The sequence below is a fragment of the Ruditapes philippinarum genome, unplaced genomic scaffold (genome assembly GCF_026571515.1).
Source record: "Ruditapes philippinarum isolate M1 unplaced genomic scaffold, ASM2657151v2 ctg24_1_1_1_1, whole genome shotgun sequence".
Lineage (NCBI taxonomy): Eukaryota > Metazoa > Mollusca > Bivalvia > Venerida > Veneridae > Ruditapes > Ruditapes philippinarum.
Window position 1 is genome coordinate 315,416 of NW_026853760.1, and position 23,096 is coordinate 338,511.

Genomic DNA, 23,096 nt, shown 5'->3' on the forward strand with positions numbered 1-23,096 from the left:
TCAAGTGCAAACAACAGTACACGCCCCCTTGCACCGAATTAAACAGAATTCAACATTTAATCATGGTTATGGTGAACTTTTGGATTTAGAAACAACCGCAGACGCGCTTATAATTTGGTTATTATGGAACACGTTAGTGTCATTCCATAAAAAAAACCTTTTGGTCCCCAAGTACAAGAATGTGTGTGCCCTAAACAAGAAAACAATGAGCGGAACTAAATAACATGGAACTTTGAAAGGGGATCAGAGGTTACGAAGTCTGCATGCCACAGATAAGCTGTCATCTCCACATAAATCAGGCCTGCTTATACAAAGACGTAAAAGTTTTTAAAGTACAATTAAATTTTAAATATATCTGAATTACGACGACAGGACTTCTGTATTTATCTATTTTGTAAAATATTTACGTAATTTATGATAGCGATAGCCTTGTTAAAGAAGTTTGCCAGTAATAAATAAATTGCGTTCATTAGAATCATCCACACGACAGCAGGCCCAGGCAAATCTAATTAACTTAGAAATATATATACCCAATGTGATGTTGCATGAAGTAAATGTGAATAGTTAACAACGTTATTTAAAAAAACAAGAGCATAGATTTTATTTACTATCTTATTGTTAATGATGAAATGTTTAAATTTGAAAATATTCAGAGTTTGTTTCATTTATTTTACGTTCACTTAGATATATTTAAGATTTCACTTGATCAAATTTGATTATTCATGTTAAGGATATCATCCAGGTAACGGTAAGTGCTATTTCATGCAACGTATAGCTTCCGGTTGGGAAATAGTAGAGAGACTTAACATAAAACCCCAAGTAACAATATAAAAGTAAATAAAGTAAACTAACATGTCATTGACATTATGATTTGTAAAAATCAGGAAAAGAGAAGATCCTTTAAGAGCAATTAAACATGGCAAAGTTGATAATTCAAACTCAGTTTGATGGGGGTCTGTTCATGAGAGGACCCCATATCTCACGCATCATAGTACCGACTAAGTAGTATCCAATCCTCAACTATAAAAGTTTTGCAATCAATGATCCCGAAACACCAAGTCGTCCGGTTAGCCTCAATAGGTAGAGCGTTGGACTGTGAATCGGGCACCCCTTGTTTGATTCCCGAACGTTGTGATTGATCATGAAATAGTTTCTACGATTTATTTCGCACTGTACCACTCTGTTATGTACAGAAGTTTCAGTTTTTTTGCGAAAGTGAGGGCAACTAGAAACTGGTAAAACTGCTTGACAGCCTGTCCAGGAACGATTCGGTGGCTGAACTGTGCTCTGGTAAATTCAATATGGTTACCGCGTGATCTGGATTGAAAAAACTACCGACACAAACATCACCATCCCGAAGGACCTATTAATATAACACTGTTAACCTGCTGTTTGCAGACTCGGTTTGATTGAGCCTATTCATGGACGGTACTGGTAAAGTGCAATGTTACTCTACGCACCCTAGCACATATAGTATTACTATCAAGTACCCGCCAGGAAAAGATTAGCTATTTTTTCGTCCAAGTGAAAGCTCTTTCTTAATTCCTTCCCATGAAGTTAACAACAAACTTGAAACAAAGTGCTCAAAATCAAAACACAGGAGCTGTCAGTAGGACAGCGTGCTCGACTATTCTCAGTGCTTGATAGTAAAAAAATGGGGTCATTAATATTGTAAAACAGCTTTGATACAGTGACCTCCTCTGTACCACAGGTTGAGATTATGATGGTGAACAAGTGTGCAAGGTCTCAAAGCGATATGTCGATTAGAATTTTTGAAATCATCTGAGGTGGGTACTTTTAAATTCAAAGTTGGAAAAGGGGCATAGTTCTGTCAAAATGCTTTATAGACCTCCTCAAGTGTTCAAGTGGAGGGGGCATGATGGTAAACAAGTGTGCAAGTTTTCAATGTCATATGTCAATGGACTTTGGGGATGGTACGGCAAACTTTAACGCCGGGGACGCTCGGGCGACTAGGATAGTTGTCCTTAATCGTCGAATAGTTGAGCTAAAAAAAAAATAATATATATTTTTTCAATTCACTCAAATATATATATATTTATATTTAAATAATATTTTATTCATAATTCAGATTTCAGTCTAGCAGAAAAGTATCTTACTGTAAACTGAATAACCTACCCATTTTTAAATGTTGTAGCAAATTACATTTTACATTTTTATGTATACATGGTACATATTATATCAGTCATCAATAATGACAAAACTCCAAATATGGTTCAATTGTAGATTATCATATGTTAAGCCAATGCCTTTAAAACAAAAGCTGCATGTCAAACAGCACGCTCGAATATTTTAAAATCAACAGCCTGCATAATAAAGAAATTCTCTTATTCATAAAGTAGTATAATTCTTTGAAATAAAAACATGTTAGAGGGAAGTAACCTACAATATTGATGGTTGTGGAGATTAATCTTGTCCGAAAAAATCTGTAAGTTAATAAAAAGATATTATTATTTCCTAATAAATGCTTTGCTTATGGGTCTTGAACAGTGACCTACAAGTATAATCAAAATCACATTTGAAGACTAACAATGAATGTTTATGGCTAAATAGAAACAAACTTGCAAACAAATCCTTAACAAAAGGCTAGCACAAGGTCAACGCAAATACCGAATTGCAGGACAGTAAATTAGTTCCTTATTGTGTACATAAAACAAATAAAAGAGATATTTCAACATTTAGACACACATGCAGGGCATTTTCTATGAAAGGTAAAATGTCTCATCACAAAAACCTAATTTAATAAAATTGTTATTCTTTTTAATATCACTATTATAATATAAAACTAAAAAGTATTTAATTTAAAGTTGACTCCCCGTTCCGAATACCCAACCCACTTTGTATATGAATTTAGATCAATAAAACACATTTATGGCATAGTTCGCTTATTCTAACTTATTCTAAATATGTGTAGATATAGTTTTAAAGCTGTATAAACGAAATCATGAATGTTGTTTCATTTTAAACAAGAATAAAACTAATAAGTTACACATATTCCAGAAAGCATACCCAGTTTTGCAACATATTTTTTCTTTTCGTTTAAATTAGGCGATGAAAAACTAGAAAAAAAATAAAAATAAAGTCAAAAATTTATAGCATGAGTAAGTTGAAAATAAGAAATTTTATGCAAAATTTCAATTTGGATTTTACAAAACTGAAAAAAGGAAATAAGCCAACGTAAATATACTAGAATATTAGGGATTTGGCGGCCATCTTTGACGCCATCTTGGATATCTTAGCTTCGCATCGGGGTAGAGCCAAATGAATATCCATTCCAGAAACTATAGATCCAGACTAACATTTTGGTATATGAAACTTGCTGTTGGCTGACATAGACCAGTTACCCCTCTAAATAGGCTACTAAAATGGGCTGATTTGCAGCACTAATAGTGGAATGACTAATAGTTTACACCAATATCGGATGCAATCTGTACGATAAGTAATAAAAATACTAATTCACTATTATTATACCAATTGCTAACAGAACTAAATATGCAAAAGAAAGTTCATGTTTATAGCAAATGAGTATGTTTTGGAAAGCTGTAGCAATATACTATTATTAAACAGTTTTTGACTAAGGTTAACATGATATCATTTTAAGGCATAACGTTACCAAAAAAAATTGTACAACTAGACTTGGTACTGACTATTCCTGTTAAAGTTTGGATGAAATTGCACCAGTAGTTTATGAGGAGTAGTCATTGTATTCTATGTTGTAAGACATCTTTGAGGCTGGAGGATAATATAGGATAGAAAAAAAATAGAATCCCTAAAATACAAAATGGCAACATTGAAAATGTGCAGGGTCGGCCTGATTGAGCCTGTTCATGGAGAGTACTGGAAGGTGCAACTTACTGTCTACGACCCTTAGCGCCATTTTAACATAGTAATGGTGAAATTTTGAATTCAGAAGCATCCGCAGATGTGTTCATACTGTTATCACGGAACCTTTAATGAGACATGTTAGAGTCAATCTATGAAAAGCGTCGTGTGGCCCCTAAGTAAAGAATTGCGTGTGCCCTAAACGAGAAATCAACAGGCAAAACTGCATAAAATGGAATTAGAGATTATGAAGTCTGCATAAGCTGTCAAAAGATAAATTTAAAAAGCAGTCCACTTATTATAAGAGTGATTAAACTGAATTCAAGTAAGGAGTACCTTGAGTCAAAATATGATAAACAAGATCAACAAGGAAAGGCGGCGTTCAATGAACGCAACCCCCATATGACCCAGCAACAAGAACCAATGGCAAGGAGCCCAGGCGGACCCCAAACAAAAACAGGACAGGACAAAGACAGACCACGGACAGGTTAATCATTAAATGATAAATAATTTGTAACTGATTAGGGAATTCAAAGAAAATAATAATAGGCCCACAAAGGGGAAGGGACATGAGACAGGGGGAAGGGGGGGGGGGGGTAATCAAAGAAATAAAAACTAGAGGCAATGGGGAAAAATACTTACCGTAGACGAGAAAACAACAAGGGACACAAGAAAAAGTGTCACCAAAACAGTATGAAACAACATAGACATACATCTGAGGAACACAGTGGGGCGCCACCTTGGAACGGTCAGCAGCATAATAATGACTGCTGGGGAGTTTAAACCGGTTAATGGTGCACCAAACCTCACCTTAACCCACCATGTTCCTATAAACGAGACAGTGTAAATAAAATGAATCCCCGCCAAGTGAAATTCTAACATAGTAATGGTTACAAAAGGTTAAATAAGTAAAACACTTAAATGATCATGTAGAGACATATAAAAGTAAACCCAATGACCATAACAAAAGTACTCAATGTCCTAAAGGAAGACAGAGCAACAAGAAAATCACCTACAAGGGCCCGACGAAGCAAGGCAGAAGACGAACAATAAGACATTTCAGTCCCAAAGGGCTTTATGAACTATCAATCATAGAGTCTCCCACTTGGTCCGTCAGATGCAATCAAAAGAGGAAAGCGTAGTTCCCAACTGTAAAAGGGTTGAACACTAAACATGCAGTATGTCTTAAAATAGTAGGGTCATAACCTCTTTTAATAAAACGTTTAATGATTTTAGTAAAAACAGCAGAAAAATTACCATGACCCAAAATCTTACGAAGTTTGTAAATCACATCGCCATAAAAACCAGGCTGGCTAATCCCTTGTCGCAGAAGAGTTTTTAAATCACTATTGAATTTAGAAATTAAATCAAAGTTACGTTTGTAAAATTTAGTAAAATATTTCCGTAATTTATGATAGCGGTAGCCCTGTTTTAGAAGCTTGCTGGTAATAAAAATATTCCGCTCGTTGAAATCCTTTACGTTGCTACAAGCTCTAGCGAATCTAATCAACTGAGAAACATAAACCCCGTAAGATGTTGCATGCAATGCATGGGGTACGTCTCCATCCAAATGTGGATAATTAACTATACAAAAGTCAAAGTCATCTATTTTATCATAGATTTTCGTGTGAATAGAATTGTTGTTGATAGTTATATGAAGATCCAAAAATGATGTACTAAGAGTTCGTTTTATTAAGTTGTAGTTCATGCGGATAAATGTCAGACACCAGTTGAACAAAATAAGGATTATCTAAATTAAAAATATCATCAAGGTATCTGGAAGTATCATTAAATGCGACTATAACATTTTGTTGTTTATCTTCAGAGAGAGACTCAACATAAAGTCTCTTTCATAGCAGTATAAAAACAAATCGGCGACCAGGGGTGCACAATTAGAACCCATAGGAATTCCTATGATCTGTTTAAATAGGGTATTACCAAACCTGACATAAATGTTGTCTAAAAGAAAAGAGAGTGCTCTACAAACTTCGTCGCAGGTCCACATAGTATAATGACTTTAAATGCCTTTATTTCTATATACAAATACTTACTATTTTACATGTAAGAACAAAGAACGTAATCTTTATTATCCTAAGAATAAGTAGTTTTCCAAATATGAAGCTGGTTTTGCTGTATTTCATAATAATTATAACCACTATGACCTCTAAGTTTGTCAGGTGGAAAAATTAAAAACCTGACACTTAGAATCTTTCATATTGCTACGCGAGAACAAGGGAGCTGTTGTTGTATGTCTGATGAGTGGTTGTGTGTATGGGTTTGTTTATCCTCGCCACCGGAAAGAAACCATATGGGCGAGCATATATGATTGGTTGGTTTTATAATTAGGCTTTTATTTATGGTTTTTATTAGGGGATGTTGTTAACTTGATGTTTTTGTTCTCGCGCCAGCCGTGACTAGAGGGCAGCAGAATCATTCGAGCCAAGGCTGGTATGTTATGTTGTTCACTGTGTTGTATTATGAGCTCTAGTGGTAAAAGTAGACTGATTAAGTTCAGACAAGACGCAAAGTTTTTCTTTAGTTGATAAATTGCGTTGACCAAATTAAATGTCACCGGTTGAAAGGCCGTAGTTTAACGCAAATGATTTTACCATCGGTAACAGTTAAATCTTTTTTATTGTAATAGCAATAAGACTTAGATTTTTATGTGCAACAATATATCAAGAATACTGCAGATTTACTACAACACGTACAGACTGTCAAACCTCGAAGTAAAAGAGTCAGTCCTACGATTCATAAAAATATCAAATATTTGGGGATATAAATGTCCCTAATGGCTGGACATCAAAATTTACTTGCATTATTTCAACTATTTAAATAAAGACGTAAAATATTTAACTTTAGCTCAAAGTGATGTGTAATAATTCAAAAATACAATTGCCTGTAAGAAAAATAGAACGGTTGCTCATAACTGTCTTTGGAAGTTCCGATAGCGCGCATGTACAGTCACTGTTCAAGTCAATGTTTTGGAGCTGGAGATGAGTCGATGAACATGCACAATGTCTTTCAGGCAACCGGGACAGAGCCGATGGACATGTGCAATGTAAATAAGGAAGCTGGTATCTCGACCCGCATAATGATACAACAGGTATGACGGTTTTATGCACGAACAATTCCATAAAAATGACCGGAAATGGTTATTTTTTATTATAGAAAGTGCATAAACTAGAACTAGAACCTATCACTGAAGGTGATTAATATCCCACCATGTACTATGACTTTTTGAAAAATAAGTGGTCTGAAGAAAAATTTGAACTCAACCTATAGTAAATAAAGTATCACCTGTTTCAATTAATTGCAATCCCCACCGGGGTCTTTATATAAAATTACTATACACCAAGTTTACAAAATCTCATTCCTAAATCTAGTTATTGTTCGGAAACCATTTTTTATTTTTAGTAACAGTGACCTTGACCTCGACCCCGTGGGTCCAAATGCAATACCCACCAGGGTCTTTATACAAGCTTGCTATACACCAAGTTTATTACAATATCTCATTTCCATCTCTTGTTATTGTCCGGAAACCATTTTTTTCTATTTTTAGTAACGGTGACATTGACCTTGACCTCGGTCCTCCAAATGCAAAACGATCCGTGGTCTTCATACAAACTTGCTATACACCAAGTTTGTTGACGATATCTCATCCCTAACTCAAATTATTGTCTGGAAACCAATTTTCTATTTTTAGTTACGGTGACCTAGACCCAAGGGGGTTCAAATGTAATACCAACCACTGGGGTCTTTATATAAGCTTATATACACCAAGTCTGATTACAATAATTATATCATTCTTTACTCTTGTTATTGTCTGGAAAAAAAATCTATTTTAAGTAACTGTGACCTTGGCGCCTGGGTGTCCAAATGCAATACCAAGCAAGGTCTCTACATTATGCGGACCGACCGACCGACAAGCTGACTCCTATATACCCCTAAACTTCGTTTATTGTAGTATGCTTAGTTATCTCACACTACAATACGTCTAGCATTATCTAGTACCAGCAGTACACTTCAATATTTTTATCAAACATATAAACCTTAAATGTCCACCATTATGGTCCCGTGCCAATAAATATCTTTTATTGACACAACACAAATCTTCCTTTATCGACTAACAGAGTCTAATGTCTTTTTTATGTAATCATTTCCTCTGCTTCAAAACTTTTAAGTCGTATTTCACTGATTCCAACACACGACTGAAGTTCTTCTAAAATTTTATGAATAGGTGTGACAATTGTAACGGAGTCACTTAGCATTCCTATTCCAACACCTATACACCACAGATCATTATTGCTATCAGCTAGAAACACACCGCACCCAGAATCTCCTTTTTGAAAGAAAGAACTCTCTGGTGATGACATAACAGCCATCTGATGTTTAAGTTCATGGCGGAACTCTACTTTAAGAGGCTGGCTTGAGGGACAATGACCTTTTAGAGTATAATTACGTAGACGCACGACAGTTTGATCGAGCATAAGGTCTCCTCGGCGCAAGCCTGTAACCTTTCCAAATTTTACTATTCTCTTATCAGCATTCCCATTTCTTACAGTGAGTTGTGACTCATGTAATGACCTCCCATGTTGATATTTCGGGAGACCAAAACTGCCAAACGGTGAAAATCCTGTAAAAGAAAAAGGGTATACTAGTATCACGATTTTTCATAAATAATTACGTCGACTTTTATTTGCAAAACACACTCTCACAAAATTTGGAATTTCTTTCATGTAACTAACAATTTACTCCCTAGTATATGTTTACAGAAATTTCATAACGATCATCAAACTGTTGTGACGTGAAAAAAATAAACGAGATACCTTACTGAGAATAGGCAAGTTGTTTGAGAACATTGTTTTGTATTTGACCTTAAAGTATAACTTTGGCCTTTGACCTAGTCTTGTGGTTCTTGCGCGCGACACGCTATCTCATTATATTGAACATTTGTGCCAGGTTATTTGAAATTCCATCAGCTAGTGATAGCGTTACGGTGCGAACAAGCTGTTTGCGACCATTTTTCTTGCATTTGACCTTAAAGAATGACCATGACAATTGACCCAACTATACGGTTCTTACACGCGACACAACATCTCATTATTGTGCACATTTGTCTAAGTAACTTGAAGTTCTGCCTACTAATGACAGAGTTACGACTCGGACAAGCATAATCCAGAGGGACGGACGGACGTAGGCAGGTACATACACCGCACCGCCATTGTGACAGCTATGTCGAGCGGAAAGCAAGCGGATCAAAAAAGATACACAAAATTTGGAGTTACTTAATTTTAGGCTTTACATTCTTCTATCGTCTTTTCCATATTGTAAGATATTTCTTTTACTTATAAAATAATTAATGCACCTTATAATACATGCACAGAAATTAAACGATTGAACTTCAAATCAGGGTGATTCGGTATGGCATTTCTAACGTTATGACATTATGTTATAATTTGGCACAGTGTTTAAGTAAGAGAAGATATAAATAAAATCGGTCAGCCATTTATACCTTATATTTGGCTCTCATAAATTGCACAATATAAATAGCGAAATTAAGATAAAAAGTATACGGCATTAAAATATATATACATGTTTTTCAAAGTATACTAACATACCAGCATTGTTTAAATCGTCGTACGTTGGTGAGATGAAATTAGTTGCAGTAGGATGTCTCTCGTCAATTCGGACTAAGGCAGCATCTACATATTCACTGTACCTACATGCGACAATCTGTCCACACTTTTTGTTAGGTGTTTGCCTTATCACACCATTTAGATCCACAAGTTCATCTATGTCTGATGGTTGGACAACAATTGTGTTTAGTGCACGGCAAGCGTCTTCCGGTTTTCTAAATATATGACACGCAGTCAAAAAGCCCAGGCATGTAAGGTTGTTTGAAGTTTTATATTCGACCAGAGGTCCCATTGTTCCCCCGGTCTTTCCGTTTTCAGCTCCAATACTACAACCCATCGCCAGTTTTGTTAGTTTGTCCTGAGCCCGTCGATTTGATACTGAATCCGCCATAGAGATGAAGTATCCTTCCCGAACATCCACAGGATAGACAATGTTTACATAATTGTTGTGTTTTAATTCCTCGGGAAACGCTTTTTCAAAAAATGGTATGTAAGACTTTGCATTGACATACAACACAATATGCGGACCTAAGGTGACATCCACATATTCATTTCTTACTTTTCCTAAACTGACAGAAACGGAAATCAAGTTTTTATGTTCATTCAGTAATCGTTCCGCATGAAATGCAATGACTTCATTTATGTTATCAAAATGATTCACATAATACTTCTTGAGCTGATCATCAAATACTTCTTGTGGACATGAAACGTTTGCCGCGGAGAAGGAATATACATTTTTTTCCTCTGTTTTGAAGCCTACATATTCACGTCTTTGCTCAAGATCTGGTAAAGTTTGGAGTAAAACATTCTGATTGTTTTCTTTTGTTAAGCAAACTAAAGTTGTTTCTCCCTCGCCTTTGTATTTAGCCGGATAAACACTTACGTAACTGTCATGTCTTTGCAGAAGACGGTAGCATATAGCATCCATTATGAACTGCTTTTCTGCCTTCCCGTTCGAGTTTTCGAAATCGTCTCTTGTAAATTGCGATAGCATTTGTCTGTTGATCACATGATGCACCATACATGTTAACTCATTTATCGTACAAGAACTACTGTGCTTGGAGAAAGAAAATTTACAGCATTCATCAATCTCATTCTTTTCAATTTTAATTCTGAACAACTTGTTTTGACCAATCGTACATTTTGCTGTCTCAATCATTTCAAGTGTGGGACAATAGTACCAAAATGATGTAATTATTTTCATATTTTCAAAAATGTGTTTCTCATTTCCTGAAATGAACAACGATTTTATTCCCCTTACATTCTCACAGAGAGTTTTGATCTCAGAGCTTTTGAATGAAACGTTTTTTAGTTCAAGCTGTTCAAAATTTGCAGCCGGGATCATTTTACTCCCCTTCAGTTTGATAATTTTCAAACCATCTCTAGCCGGGACCTTAATCTTAGTCAGCTGCTCTTCAAATTCCAAGTTCTTAAATGTAATTGTTTCTAAAGTCCGGCCTTTTATCTTTCTGAAACATCTATGCAAGCAGCACTTTATACTTTCTGGATTTTTTGAAAGATATACCCTTTCACTGTCACTTATAATTAGTTCTTTTATTCCCCCAAGTAAAAGAATTTGTGTGTCTTGATTTCTGTATTTTAACAGCTTTGTCATTGAAATTAGGCGCACAAAAGTATGCCTCTTTTTACAGTTTTCAAACTGTTTTAAACAACTCTCAATAAGTTCGTTTGATGTGTCGACAACTACCAAAAAATCGTTCTCAGATTCTAGAGCATTGTATGCCATGGTGCATAATTCCAAGATAGAAACTTTCAGCTTTTTAGCATATAATTCAGACAAAATCAGTATGTTTGTAAACTCTTTAATCTGATTACACTGGAATTTCCATCTTAAAATGTTGTCAAAAACCAATCTTTTTCATGGCTTGAGTTGTAAAAAACTAGGTTCTCTGTGTGATTTTTATTTTCAATTAGAATTTCTTGCGTCATGGTGGTTTCCTTTAAAATGTGACGAGGGATATGATCTGTATCTATGACTTTTTCTGGGTCTTTTAAAATGCTCACATTTTGTATGAAATCTAATTGGATACTGTCATCTGCATTTTCAAAATCGTTTTTTGCGTCAATCCAATAGTCTTCAAAATGCTTCTCAATGCGTTTCAGAAAGTCTGCAAATCGGATAGAAAATAAAAGGTAAAACGAGGACAAGAAGAATATATATCTAACAACTTAATGACTTGTATGCGCAACATAATTTCATATTTGAAGTATTTCCTTTCGTTATATGGAATGGATAACAACATCCCTTCAATGGTAATTAAAATAGACATAATACTCATGTTTGTTTTAAATAACCTATAGAAATCAAAGTTTCTCAATGTATAATTTTAAGGGCTAGATATTCCTTTTCTTTTTGTTTTATAGGTGTAGCTGTAATGAATTCTTATGATGTTGATAGAATTTATCAATGAAATATTTTTTTGTTACACATAATACTCTAATTAGAATTATATTGTTACATAAAAAAGCAAATTACCTTCTTTGCTCATGCTCTGTGGCATTTCTGCTAGTTTAAAGCTAAACCCGCTCTCAGTCTCTTTTATATTTTGAAGCTCCTACAACACAAAAGCTAAATGTCAGTTCTGTAGAGCCATTTTCAACTTAATCAGTTGTAATAATTCTATGATTCAATTAAGAATGGATATTGTTTCTTATGCTGAGATCTTAAATGGATATAAATAAATAGAGAGAAACGGAATCCCTAAATAAAGCCAAAAACAACAAAATGGAAAATGTTGCAGGCTCGGTTTGATTGAGTCTGCTCAGACATTAATGGAAAACGTTGTTTGAATTTTCCTCAGATCTTTTCTAGAGAGATTTTGTATGAAATCTAATTGGATACTGTCATCTGCATTTTCAAAGATGGCGAGCATAATATTTTTTTTCAACGAGTTCAATAGAATCATTGATGAACTTACACGAATTTAATATTCAATATATATCACATTCCCAAAATAAGGACCGTTTTAAGTAAAAAAAATAGTAATTTTTCATTGACGCACCTATAGTATAACGCAAACATTTAGCGCGTCATTACACTATGTTTGTATAACGCTAATAACGTCACGCAAAATATATGCACGGCCATGCAATACCTTTTTTTCACGGAGTCGCAAAATCGTCACGGGTGTGTGATAAAAATATTTATTTTGAATGTAAAATTGACACTAAAACAATAGATAAAAAATTTGGTGGGATTTACTTAAACATCTTTGTCAATTTGATCAAAATGTACAAAACTTTTCGTTTTCTTCAAAGCAAAATGCCTCCAAATTCATGATACTTTTCATGAAAATGTTGAAAATGTTTTATAAAGTAGAATGTTGTGAAGTGAAAATAAAGTTTCCTTTTAAAAGGAAAGGCTTGCACAGTTGTGCCTTCATCCCAACCCTTTAGACTGTTTTTTTTTTTTTTTTTTGGTTTCAATTTATTATCACATTTTTTTTTTTGAATTACGGTATTTGTATATCATAAAGGGTTTATTTAGTTCTCTTATCTCTATTGTATAAAACTAATAAAGAAAATGATCAATCGTAAAAATACTAACGTGATACTGAAGGAAAACAAGTGTGCACATTTCATTTCCCCCTTTTTCGCAGCGAAATCATTCCTTTGCTTTATAGACAAGTAAATGCACTAATTAATAAGCATGTATCAACTATGTTACACGATCACAAAAAGACGATGCGCTATGTGGCAAGGTTAATGATATGCATGGGCTATTTTTAGATTACCTCACCAGTTCAGTAGATCTAAATATAACTCGATCATGCAAGACCACCCTTTGAAGACGGAATACTACTACCATTCTCTATTGTATAAAACTGATACAGACAAAAAACAATTACAAAAGAAACTAACTTTTGCGTCTTGAAAAACAATTGAAACGGAACAATTTCGTTTATAATTTATTACGGTAATCAAGTAAAAATAGAAATCCTATTTATATAAACAAACTGGGATTACCGAAGTAACTAAAATAGCTTAGATTTCCGTTATATTACTTCGTCTGATTCCGCAGTATGACGGAATCGCCCGAATTGTCACGATTGCAATCGGAACTACATCGGCTATTATCATTAATCCGAAGAGTGACGGAAAAGGCCGAAAGGTTGCGATTGGCACGATTGCAGCTGGTTTCCCGTTCAATCATGCACCAACAGATGTAAGCAGGAAACCACCTAACCGGAACAAGTTTTCCATATGAAATGGCTTGCAGCCGTGGCTGCAAGCCAAAAAGAAAGTTATTTACACATTTCAAACAAAATCCACGTAAATTACCAAAACAGAGGTCAGTATTAATATAAATATCCCTTCACGCAGTAGAAATATGTTGAGCAATTCTGAAAAATCAGTCATTATTCGCACACAACATTTTTCTTGAATTTTGAATATTTTTACTTTTCTTAAAATCTTACTACACTTTTCAAAAGTTTAATTTTCGTGAAATATTATGGCTTATCAGGAGGTATGTAGCTCTATTAGATTATTAAATGCTACACACGCTGATAGTTAATTAAAATTGGAATAAATGAAATTATATTCCCTACTCTGAATCGAAAGTACTGAGTTCCCCTACGAAACTGACCTAAAATAATAACTATAATTTCAAACTAGTAGGCAAAGTACAAGCAAATTTTTCATACGTTTAATAATATGTAAGTTCAGTATATCATATACAATGTACTGCAATAAAATAAAATAAATGGTAATTTTTAAAACATTGGCCACTACGCTCGAAACACCTTTCTTTTAAAACACATACATCTATGCACATCCTTATTACTGACAAAAATATCAATGTAGACTATTCAAATGATAAAAATATTGTTTTTGTCTATTCGTTTTAAAATCTTTATTATAAACTCCAAGCTTTTGCTTTAAAATAATTTCAAACAACAAACCTTTGTAAGTGTAGAAATAGCCTTTTTGGAGTTTTTATCAGATACAGCCTGCAATAGCATTATCATCTGATAGTGATATGTTTCAAGATACAGTTTTGTATCAACCTGGCCTTGTCGTCGAATTCTTTTGCAGCACTGGATAACCTAAATATAAATCATGTTTATATGTTTACAACGTAAAATTCATCTATCGTTAGACATACTGAAAGATTGAATAGAAATAACAGAGTTCTGATGACCGTTGTTGTTGCAACTAAATTTTCTTCATATCAGCAAATAAATAAGTTTAATGTTGATGCAACACATCAAAGACCCCCCCCCCCTCCCCCCAAAAAAAAAGAAATGACGTGAACAGTCACATGTTATGTACAAAATCAGCCCTGACAATAATTTTAATGTTCTCTATTACAGTTGAATATAAATTTTTCTCGGGATTGTTGCGAAAAAGTAGAAACTTAAGTATAAATTCATAAAGTAATTGACTGGCTCACTGACACGTTATCTATTAGATTAATAAAGAGATGAAAAATAAAAACATGGCACTATCACTTAAGTTTAACGTTAATTTTTTAATTCCTTAAAGCTCGGTGATATGTTGAATACCAGTAAATCATTTTATTAGACAGTCTGAAAATAGTGTAATTTTGTTTAAACAAAAAAAACTTAAACTAAACAAAAGCAAGACTAAAATTTTCCCCATTGCTGACTGGACTTCGAATATCTACTACCCGCCGCGTGCAATAAAGGCTCTATGACAAAAGTAAAAAAACATATTTATAAATTTTTATATTGGCGAACGTACACTATTGTCATCGACATAAAGTTCCAGGCAAGTCAAGTTGAAAGAAAGTCAACAAATGAAAACTGTAAAAGGACAATGCAATAAATAAAGATGCCTTCATCCTAAGTAGCAAAACTATCGTTCACTAAAAGGAAAATGGCCTAGTGGTTGATGATTGTCCCTGGGAATACACGTTGGTCCCTATTGACATTTTAGACAAAAGTTTTCACCCGTCGGGTTTCAGACAAGTATATTTTAAATGTTTCCCCACATGTATATATAAAAAACAAAAGGAACTGAGCCTGGCAAATACGTGTCATGACCTTTTAAATGTCCCCAACGGATGGTTCTTTACCATAAACATTTGTAAAATGGAGGTTTGATGATTTTAATAACTATTCTATTTGACTTACACTAGAAGAACCATTTAAACACAATAACTAGAGAATCTTCATTGCTTAGCAAGTTTCATCAAATTCAATTTATGGTTTCAGTGACATTTTCTCTTGAACCGATGACTTCAAACAAGAACGTCAGACAACTATCGATCCCAAAGCTCAGATAAGTTACATGTGTTCAGGTGAGTTAAAAAGCAATACTATAATCGTAAATGCAAAAAGAAATCTGGACATAAAGTGACATTTATTTGTTAATATAACTCATTTTTAAAAAAAAATATTTTTCTCGTTTATAGCTATCTGAAATTGTACAAAATATATTATAGTTTTTATTTGATATATCATTTTGTAGTTAAGTATAAAACCATGCATGCACTGTAGTAACGGCTTAAGCAGAAATAAATATTTCATAAAACAACGGGGATTAAGAGTGGGGTCTTTTCGTACAATATATTCACACATTCGGCCAAACAGAAGCTATAAGTAATGCATGATGGAAGTATATCATTCAGTTAGAGCGACACTATAAAGAAATACAGGAATACGTTTATACTGTTCCAATGCAAAAAAGACATAAGTTGCACAAGTGATTGAAGAACAAATATGATATCAAACCTCATTTAGGAAGTCCTCCTCGGGTTCCGATCCGTTATATTTTAATAATCCTAGTTTCTTTCTAATCGGAGTATTGTTGGCCATTATATGTAAAAGGTCCATCAAATCAGTTTTAGCAATAGACTCGGGGTTATGTAACATAAAGCACTTGGCTAGTTCCATATAGTCTTTACACCAACGGCTAATATTAGTGTTCTTTATGTTTGGAGAATATGTGGCGTGAAGCATGATGATCCTCTCGTAAACTTTGTCACATATTCCGTTTGGACAAGGTCTCAAGTCTATTGATTTCTTCTTGCAAAGACATCTTTTTTTTGACGGACACGAATCCTTTGAATGTACTGTAAGTAAGTTCTCTTTTGTACATTCTGAACAACTGAAAATCCCTCGATCATTCGCACTTTTAGAAATCTCCTTGAGGAGTTCATGATGTTGGTTTTTGAGGTTTCTTTCAACAAATCTCTTTATTCCATTTTTTAAAACAAATAAGGTTTTGGTCCTGGAATGCTCAATTTTCCCCATACGCGACATTCTACATAACTAAAATAAAAGTATTAAGAAAAACTAAACTGTCTTTGACATGCACTTAATGCTTAGAATTGAAACTATGGTATTTTTAGGGACAAGATGCTGTAGACATTAAATACATTTGATGAACTATACGATATGTGTTTGAATAAGGAAGTATGATTTTATGCAAACCTTAAGCCCCGGTCACATATTCACGGATAATGCCACGGAAGAGCTACGGTCTAATCGTTCACGGATTACTACGGAAATGTGAAATTCCGTAGTCCGCTACGGTTCCAGTACGACCACATAACGGTATGAGTACAGAGTCCGACGGATTTACCACCAGAAGCCCCCGGTGAGACACGGATTGTTACGGACCGACACGGTTTGATACGGAGCGACACGAATCAGGACGGACGCACTACGGATACACTACGGTCTGCTACGGTATAAGCACGGGTTAGTACGAATAAGTACGGTCTGATACGGAGAAGAACGAATTGATACGGAGATGAACGGATTGCCACGGATCTATACGGACCTAATACATCCGCCCGCAACCTCTTGCATGCTCATTTTAAAAATGCCTCACAAGAGAAAAACACACCTAGAAAACGAATTGCAGAGTTCAATGATTTTGTCGGAGAGGATTCGGCCTAATCGCGTCCGACCCCCGAGACACATCAGGTCCGATTATAGTGAATTTCTTGAAGAAAGATGGATCTTCGGCAATGAGAGCTTTATACTAAATATGAAGCGGTCTTCGTAAAAGCCATCTCTAGTCCACCATCTCGTCTGTCTTTTCATACCTGATTTGATATGGACTAGTAATCATTAATGAAAAATGTTGATCAATATACTGCTTCTCTTTTAATTTCATTTTACAATTACATTAATTATCGTGAATGCTTATGTTTTAAAAATATGTAAACAGCTTGTTAATTAATCTTATTATCACTCAAGGGCCAGCGTCCGAGGCTAATGATATACTTCGTTTTTGTACATATTTACTCCAATTTTACGCTCCAATGTTTGTAAAATATGTAACATTAAATGTTATTCCATTACTTATGAATTGTAGTACGATATTAATATATATTTTTACCTCTATGCATGTCAGCAAGCAGCTCGATCACTGCCTAAGCATTCTGAGCCAATAAAGTTGCAGCCAGTAAATGGCAATTATCATTTATTGAATGTTGTCGCAAATATGTCTGTTTTTAACAAGAAGGTAGTATTTTTACCCGTGAAAAAGTACATGATACTAAATAATTCATCCGTACTAAACAGTGGTGGACCGTACCATTCCGTACCGTTTCGTGTTGCAACGCAATAAACCGTATAAGACCGTGCTAATCCCTGCTTCTCCGTAGTACAACGTATAACGATCGTGGCTTTCCGTGACAATGCCGTATTAATCCGTATTAAAACCGTAGCTTAAACGAAGGGTAACCGTACAAAAACGTAGTTCTCCGTACCAAACCGTGGAAATCCTTGACAAGTTGGTGGACTACGAATCAGTACGGACTAGTACGGTTTTCGTACGGACCAGTACGTATCAGTACGGTTTAATACGGACTAGCAGGGATACGCTACGGTTGATTTTTCCGTAGCAAATTTTTGTGCATGTTCAAAAACTGTCAAGGATCGCTACGGATATACAAGGACTACTACGATTGATTACGGTTACAATACGGAGAGCTACTGACCAGTACGGGTAGCTACGGACGATGTCGGAATTAATCCGTGTCTCTTCCGTGGGCGTATTCCGTGAATATGTGACCGGGGTATAATACATGTATCAAATATATCTTGATATATATGATGTAATATAGACAGCTTACTACTAAGATTGATCACAATTTACTTTTGTGTAAAATCTTAACCTTCTTGTACAAATAATGTGCATTTTATTCATTAATTCTCTAAAATCTTACACATGAGATATAAAGACTTAAAGGAGTGAGTTTGTTTGTTTGTTTTACAGGATTTTAACGCCGACTTGAACATATGTTTTTGTGCCATATATAGCTGATCTACTTAGCAAACTTTCCTTTATAACTAACCATTAAATACCAATTTCTCCGCAAGTGACCGACAATTAATCTCACATGATTTCTTTATGATTGGTGAAAGACAAATGATCATTAACCTCAATGTCCAATGAGAAACTACAGTTGAGTTCACACTAAAGGTTACACAAAGTGCACTAGGAGTGCACTAGATGTGCACTACTAGTGCACTTCATAAGTGCACTTTGTAGTGCACCAGACCTATTATATGTATAAAGCAGTTACCTTTTATTTCAATGACTTTTACAAAAAGATAGATAAATATTGATATATGTATAATAGTTTTTCATAATAAATTTGAAGTTGTGAATATTGGATTTTGTAAAATATGGCGTAAATATTTAGAACAATAATTTTTCAAAAGTCATTAATTTTACTGATTTTAAAACTTAATTGTTAAAATAAGTAAAATAAAATAATTATAACTTTAATGTTGATAAGTGCATAAATAAACAAAATTAATTGGCATTTAATATGATTCTATTTTATTATAATCTGGTAATGAAATATGAAAAACTGAAATGCAATAAAGTTTTTTTTTGTTTTTTGTTGTTGTTTTTTTTTTTTTTTTTTGGGGGGGGGGGGGCAAATTATTACCAATTTATCAATTTTATCTCATTTATAATCTCTCTAACCTTCTCAAACTGAGATTTACCTAAGATTTATAGAAATGATATATGTTATTTTAAAAATAAATATTTAAATGGTGGTATATTAAGTATTGATATTTTGTGGATTAAGTATTGATATGTTGATATGTACCTGTGGGACACTAGTATACTTTAACTGACATGGATATCACAAATATATCTTATATTTAGCTCCATGTGGATATTAACAAAAAGATTAGAAAATCTTTCAATTCCATTTTTTGAGACGACACCAATCTTTTTTCTTTTTTTTTTCATGCATTGTAACATAATTATGCAATATGATTATTTTTATGAGTTTATTATAAAATACAAAAAATATTTCAGTTTTCTTTTTTTTGTACTACTTGTAATGAAATTTATTTGCACCAACATCCAGAGAATACAGAATTTACATTGCCTACTTATATTTATCATCTGCCTTTTGTTATTTACCCTGAGGGGCGCTCTTATCAGCAGGGCACTACATTAAAACACCAATACACAGCATGACTTTTGACACTTCAATCTTCTGTAACTGTTTTCTGCTCATGTATGGTACAATGTATTAGTATTTTATTTTTAAAAAAAAAACAAAAAACAGATCTGCATTAAAGTGAAAAAGAAGTTGCAAAAGTTATATAATCATGTATTTAAAAATTTTCTTTAAAATATATTATTTTTTAAATGTGTTAATTAAAACTGACAAGGTAAATTTGTCAAATCTATGATAGAAAAAATTAACATTTCCCAGTTCAGAAACTAAAAGATGATTTTAATGCAAAATTGCAAGAAATGTGGATAAATATTGGTATGAGGTCTTTCCAGAATAGTTAACACTGATATTGATTTTAAACCAGTTTTTTTATAAGATTAGAAAATTCCACTTCAAAGACAATAATGACAATAATATCTAACATGCGTTTATGCCATTATTATTATGTTTTTACATTTGATTATACAAAAAATATAGTCATTTATCTTAGATGTCTAACATGTATTTTGGAGAAAAAAAAACAGGAAATTTTAAATACATGTAAATATTGTATACATCTGCATTTTTGTTATTTACCCTGAGGCCCTCTTATCAGCAGGGGACTAGTATAAATACCAATACACAGCATGACTTGAGACTTGCTCGCCCATATGGTCTCTTTCCGGTGGCGAGGGTAAACAAACGCAAACACACACAGACTTGAGACTGTCCTCTTGTATAAAAGCATTCCCTTTATACATTAAATTTTTAATATAGAAATCTTAAATAAAGTTATCAATTTTATTTATTTCATGCACAGATATATAAACTTATATTTAGCTCCATGATTTCTTTGAAAATTTTGAATTATTTATATCTTTAAAAAGTATGCAAGCATTTCATGGTTGAAAAACATAATATCACAGTATATGGATTGTTTTAAAATCAATGATTTAATATTCTCTTTCAATCTTGAACATGAGGAATTGCCTCTTAAATTATATATTATTATGCAGAGTGGCAAGAATTTTGGATAAATATAGAAAATTCCGCTTTAGAGACAATAATATCTAATATGCATTTATGCCATTGTGATTCTTTTTGTATATTTGATTATACAAAAATTATGGTCATTTATCTATATGACTAACTAGCCTGAGTGCCAACGCCTGATGAATCCCAGGCTTATGTCTAACATGCATTTTGAGAAAACCAGGGAATTTCAATGCATACTTATAATCTGCAAAATTGACTGTACTTTGTTGTTTACCCTGAGGCCCTCTTATCAGCAGGAGAGTGGTATAATGAAAACAGTCCCTCTCAGAAAATACCAACACACAGCATGACTTGAGATTTTCCTCTTCAATAAAAGTATCCCCTTTATACATTAAATTTTTAATATTGAAATCATGAATAAAGTTATCAAATTTATTTATTTTATGGATAATATTTTAATCATTTATATGCAAGCATTACACAGTTGAATACTAAATTATCACAGTATATTGATTGTTTTAAAATCAATGTATACATACTCTTTCAATATTGAACATGAGGAATTGTCTCTAAGTTATATATTATAGAAATAATATTTTAGCTTAAATATAAACCTTTCCTTGATTTGTTTGAGCTTATGAAAAAAAAGTTTATGTTGTTACAAACTAAATTAATTGGGCCAGAATTATCACATTTATTTTCTTATTTGTACATTAGACAAATTGAAATCATTATGGCCATTAAAAATAGCTTTAAAAACACTTACGCAATTATCCATTACCGAGCATATTTAAATTTAACCTTATTAATTCTATAAATTTGATTTTAAGGGGTATTATTTTACACTTAGGTCTACAGTTAAAATACTGGTAATAAAAAATATGATTACAATAAATAAATTTCTTTTTTTAATTTAAAGCACCTAAAATGTTAAAATTTACTTATTTATATTCATGAATATAGGCCATAACTATATTCCCAAAGTTTTTTTTTCTTACAGCAGCTTAACAACAGATACCCCCTGTCACTTGATATACAATCATCCAATAAACCATTTAGGTGTCACCTTCCTGGCCAGCCTGGTCATATGGTCTAGTGCACTAGAAGTGCACACGGTGTGCACTTCTAGTTCAGCTCTAGTGCACTAGAAGTGCACAAGGTTGGGAAGTTTAGTGTGAACTCAACTGTACGCCTCACCCGAATAAACGAACCCTGGATTATTTATCCGATTCTCTCCCTTTTGACATAAGCGGGCGGGCAAAAGGAGTGACAGAAATAGTGTATTTAAACAATAAGAATGACAGCCTTATAAATCATGACGATCCTTAAATAATTGAAATTTCAAAAAGAGTGTGACACTTACTTTTATTAATCATTTAATTTCCACTATATCCATGATACCGATAATATAATAGGAAACGAGTCTAAACATTGAAACGTAAAATAACATAACTTGATAATTGATTATCGTCTTATGTTATATCAGTATTGTACCCGCATTTAATACACACATTATAAATTGGCAATCATCCAATTTTTGAAATACGATAATATGTTTGTTGTTCAACGTTGTTAAGCTGTACTACATGTAGTATGCGATTATTTACATGGAGTACATGGAGTAGCACGTGATCTGCAAACAGTATTATTGGTAAATCAAAGTTGTATTTTTTAATTTATTAATAAACTATATTTCATGCACATTATGGTAGTTTCAAATAGGTATATAAAAGAATATTCAAGTGCAATTTAAAAAAAATAAAGAATTAAATGTAAACATGAAAAAGCATTCTGTAGAGAGAAAAAGTAAAAAGTACAAAATATTACGTAAAAAGGCACTGGTGGTACAAAATATGCCTGAAAGTCTGGTCTTATTGCTGTATATTGCAGTAACACCATACACATTCAATCTTGTGCAGACTTTAAAATGAAAGAAATATAACAGTATTAAAGAAGATAGTGGACGATAGAGATATGTTTTAAGGTTAGACTTAACAAATGTATTCTAATGATTTGCATTTACATCCAATTTAATAAATCGAAGTTTCTTCTGTGTCAATTAGGAAATACATAAAGCTGCCACTGAGTGATATCTCCACCCAAAATAAAATTAATTTGTAACACTATGAAGATGTGTTTGACAGGTTAGGCATCCATGGTAATCGAATACTTCACCGTTTTTTGACAAACAGTAAGTTGTTTTTACAACAAAA

General features: G+C 33.4%; 2 protein-coding genes across 2 annotated transcripts in view; both read right to left on the reverse strand.

Moving 5' to 3' along the window:
* The window catches only part of LOC132737762 (uncharacterized), a 40,213-nt gene extending 17,819 nt beyond the window's left edge, over window positions 1-22,394 (reverse strand). Inside the window, exon 1 of the mRNA XM_060725103.1 lies at window positions 22,247-22,394. Coding sequence (XP_060581086.1) covers window positions 22,247-22,259 — 13 coding nt within the window. The 5' untranslated portion in view covers window positions 22,260-22,394. The remainder of the gene's footprint in view (window positions 1-22,246) is intronic.
* LOC132737776 (uncharacterized) lies at window positions 7,989-16,732 on the reverse strand. The gene is made up of 5 exons (XM_060725122.1): window positions 16,199-16,732; window positions 14,405-14,548; window positions 11,977-12,055; window positions 9,462-11,608; window positions 7,989-8,476 (listed from the first exon to the last, which is right to left on the reverse strand). Exons 4-5 carry the CDS (start codon window positions 11,224-11,226, stop codon window positions 7,989-7,991), a joined length of 2,253 nt encoding a protein of 750 aa, XP_060581105.1. The 5' UTR covers window positions 11,227-11,608; window positions 11,977-12,055; window positions 14,405-14,548; window positions 16,199-16,732.
* Window positions 22,395-23,096: the final 702 nt, after the last annotated feature.

Coding starts and splice junctions, on each gene's coding strand:
- LOC132737776 (XM_060725122.1), bottom strand. CDS start 11,226: ATGGCATACAATGCTCTAGAATCTGAGAACGATTTTTTGGTAGTTGTC. Junction 8,477..9,461: donor CGACGATTTAAACAATGCTG/GTATGTTAGTAT, acceptor TTTCTTTTACAG/GATTTTCACCGTTTGGCAGT.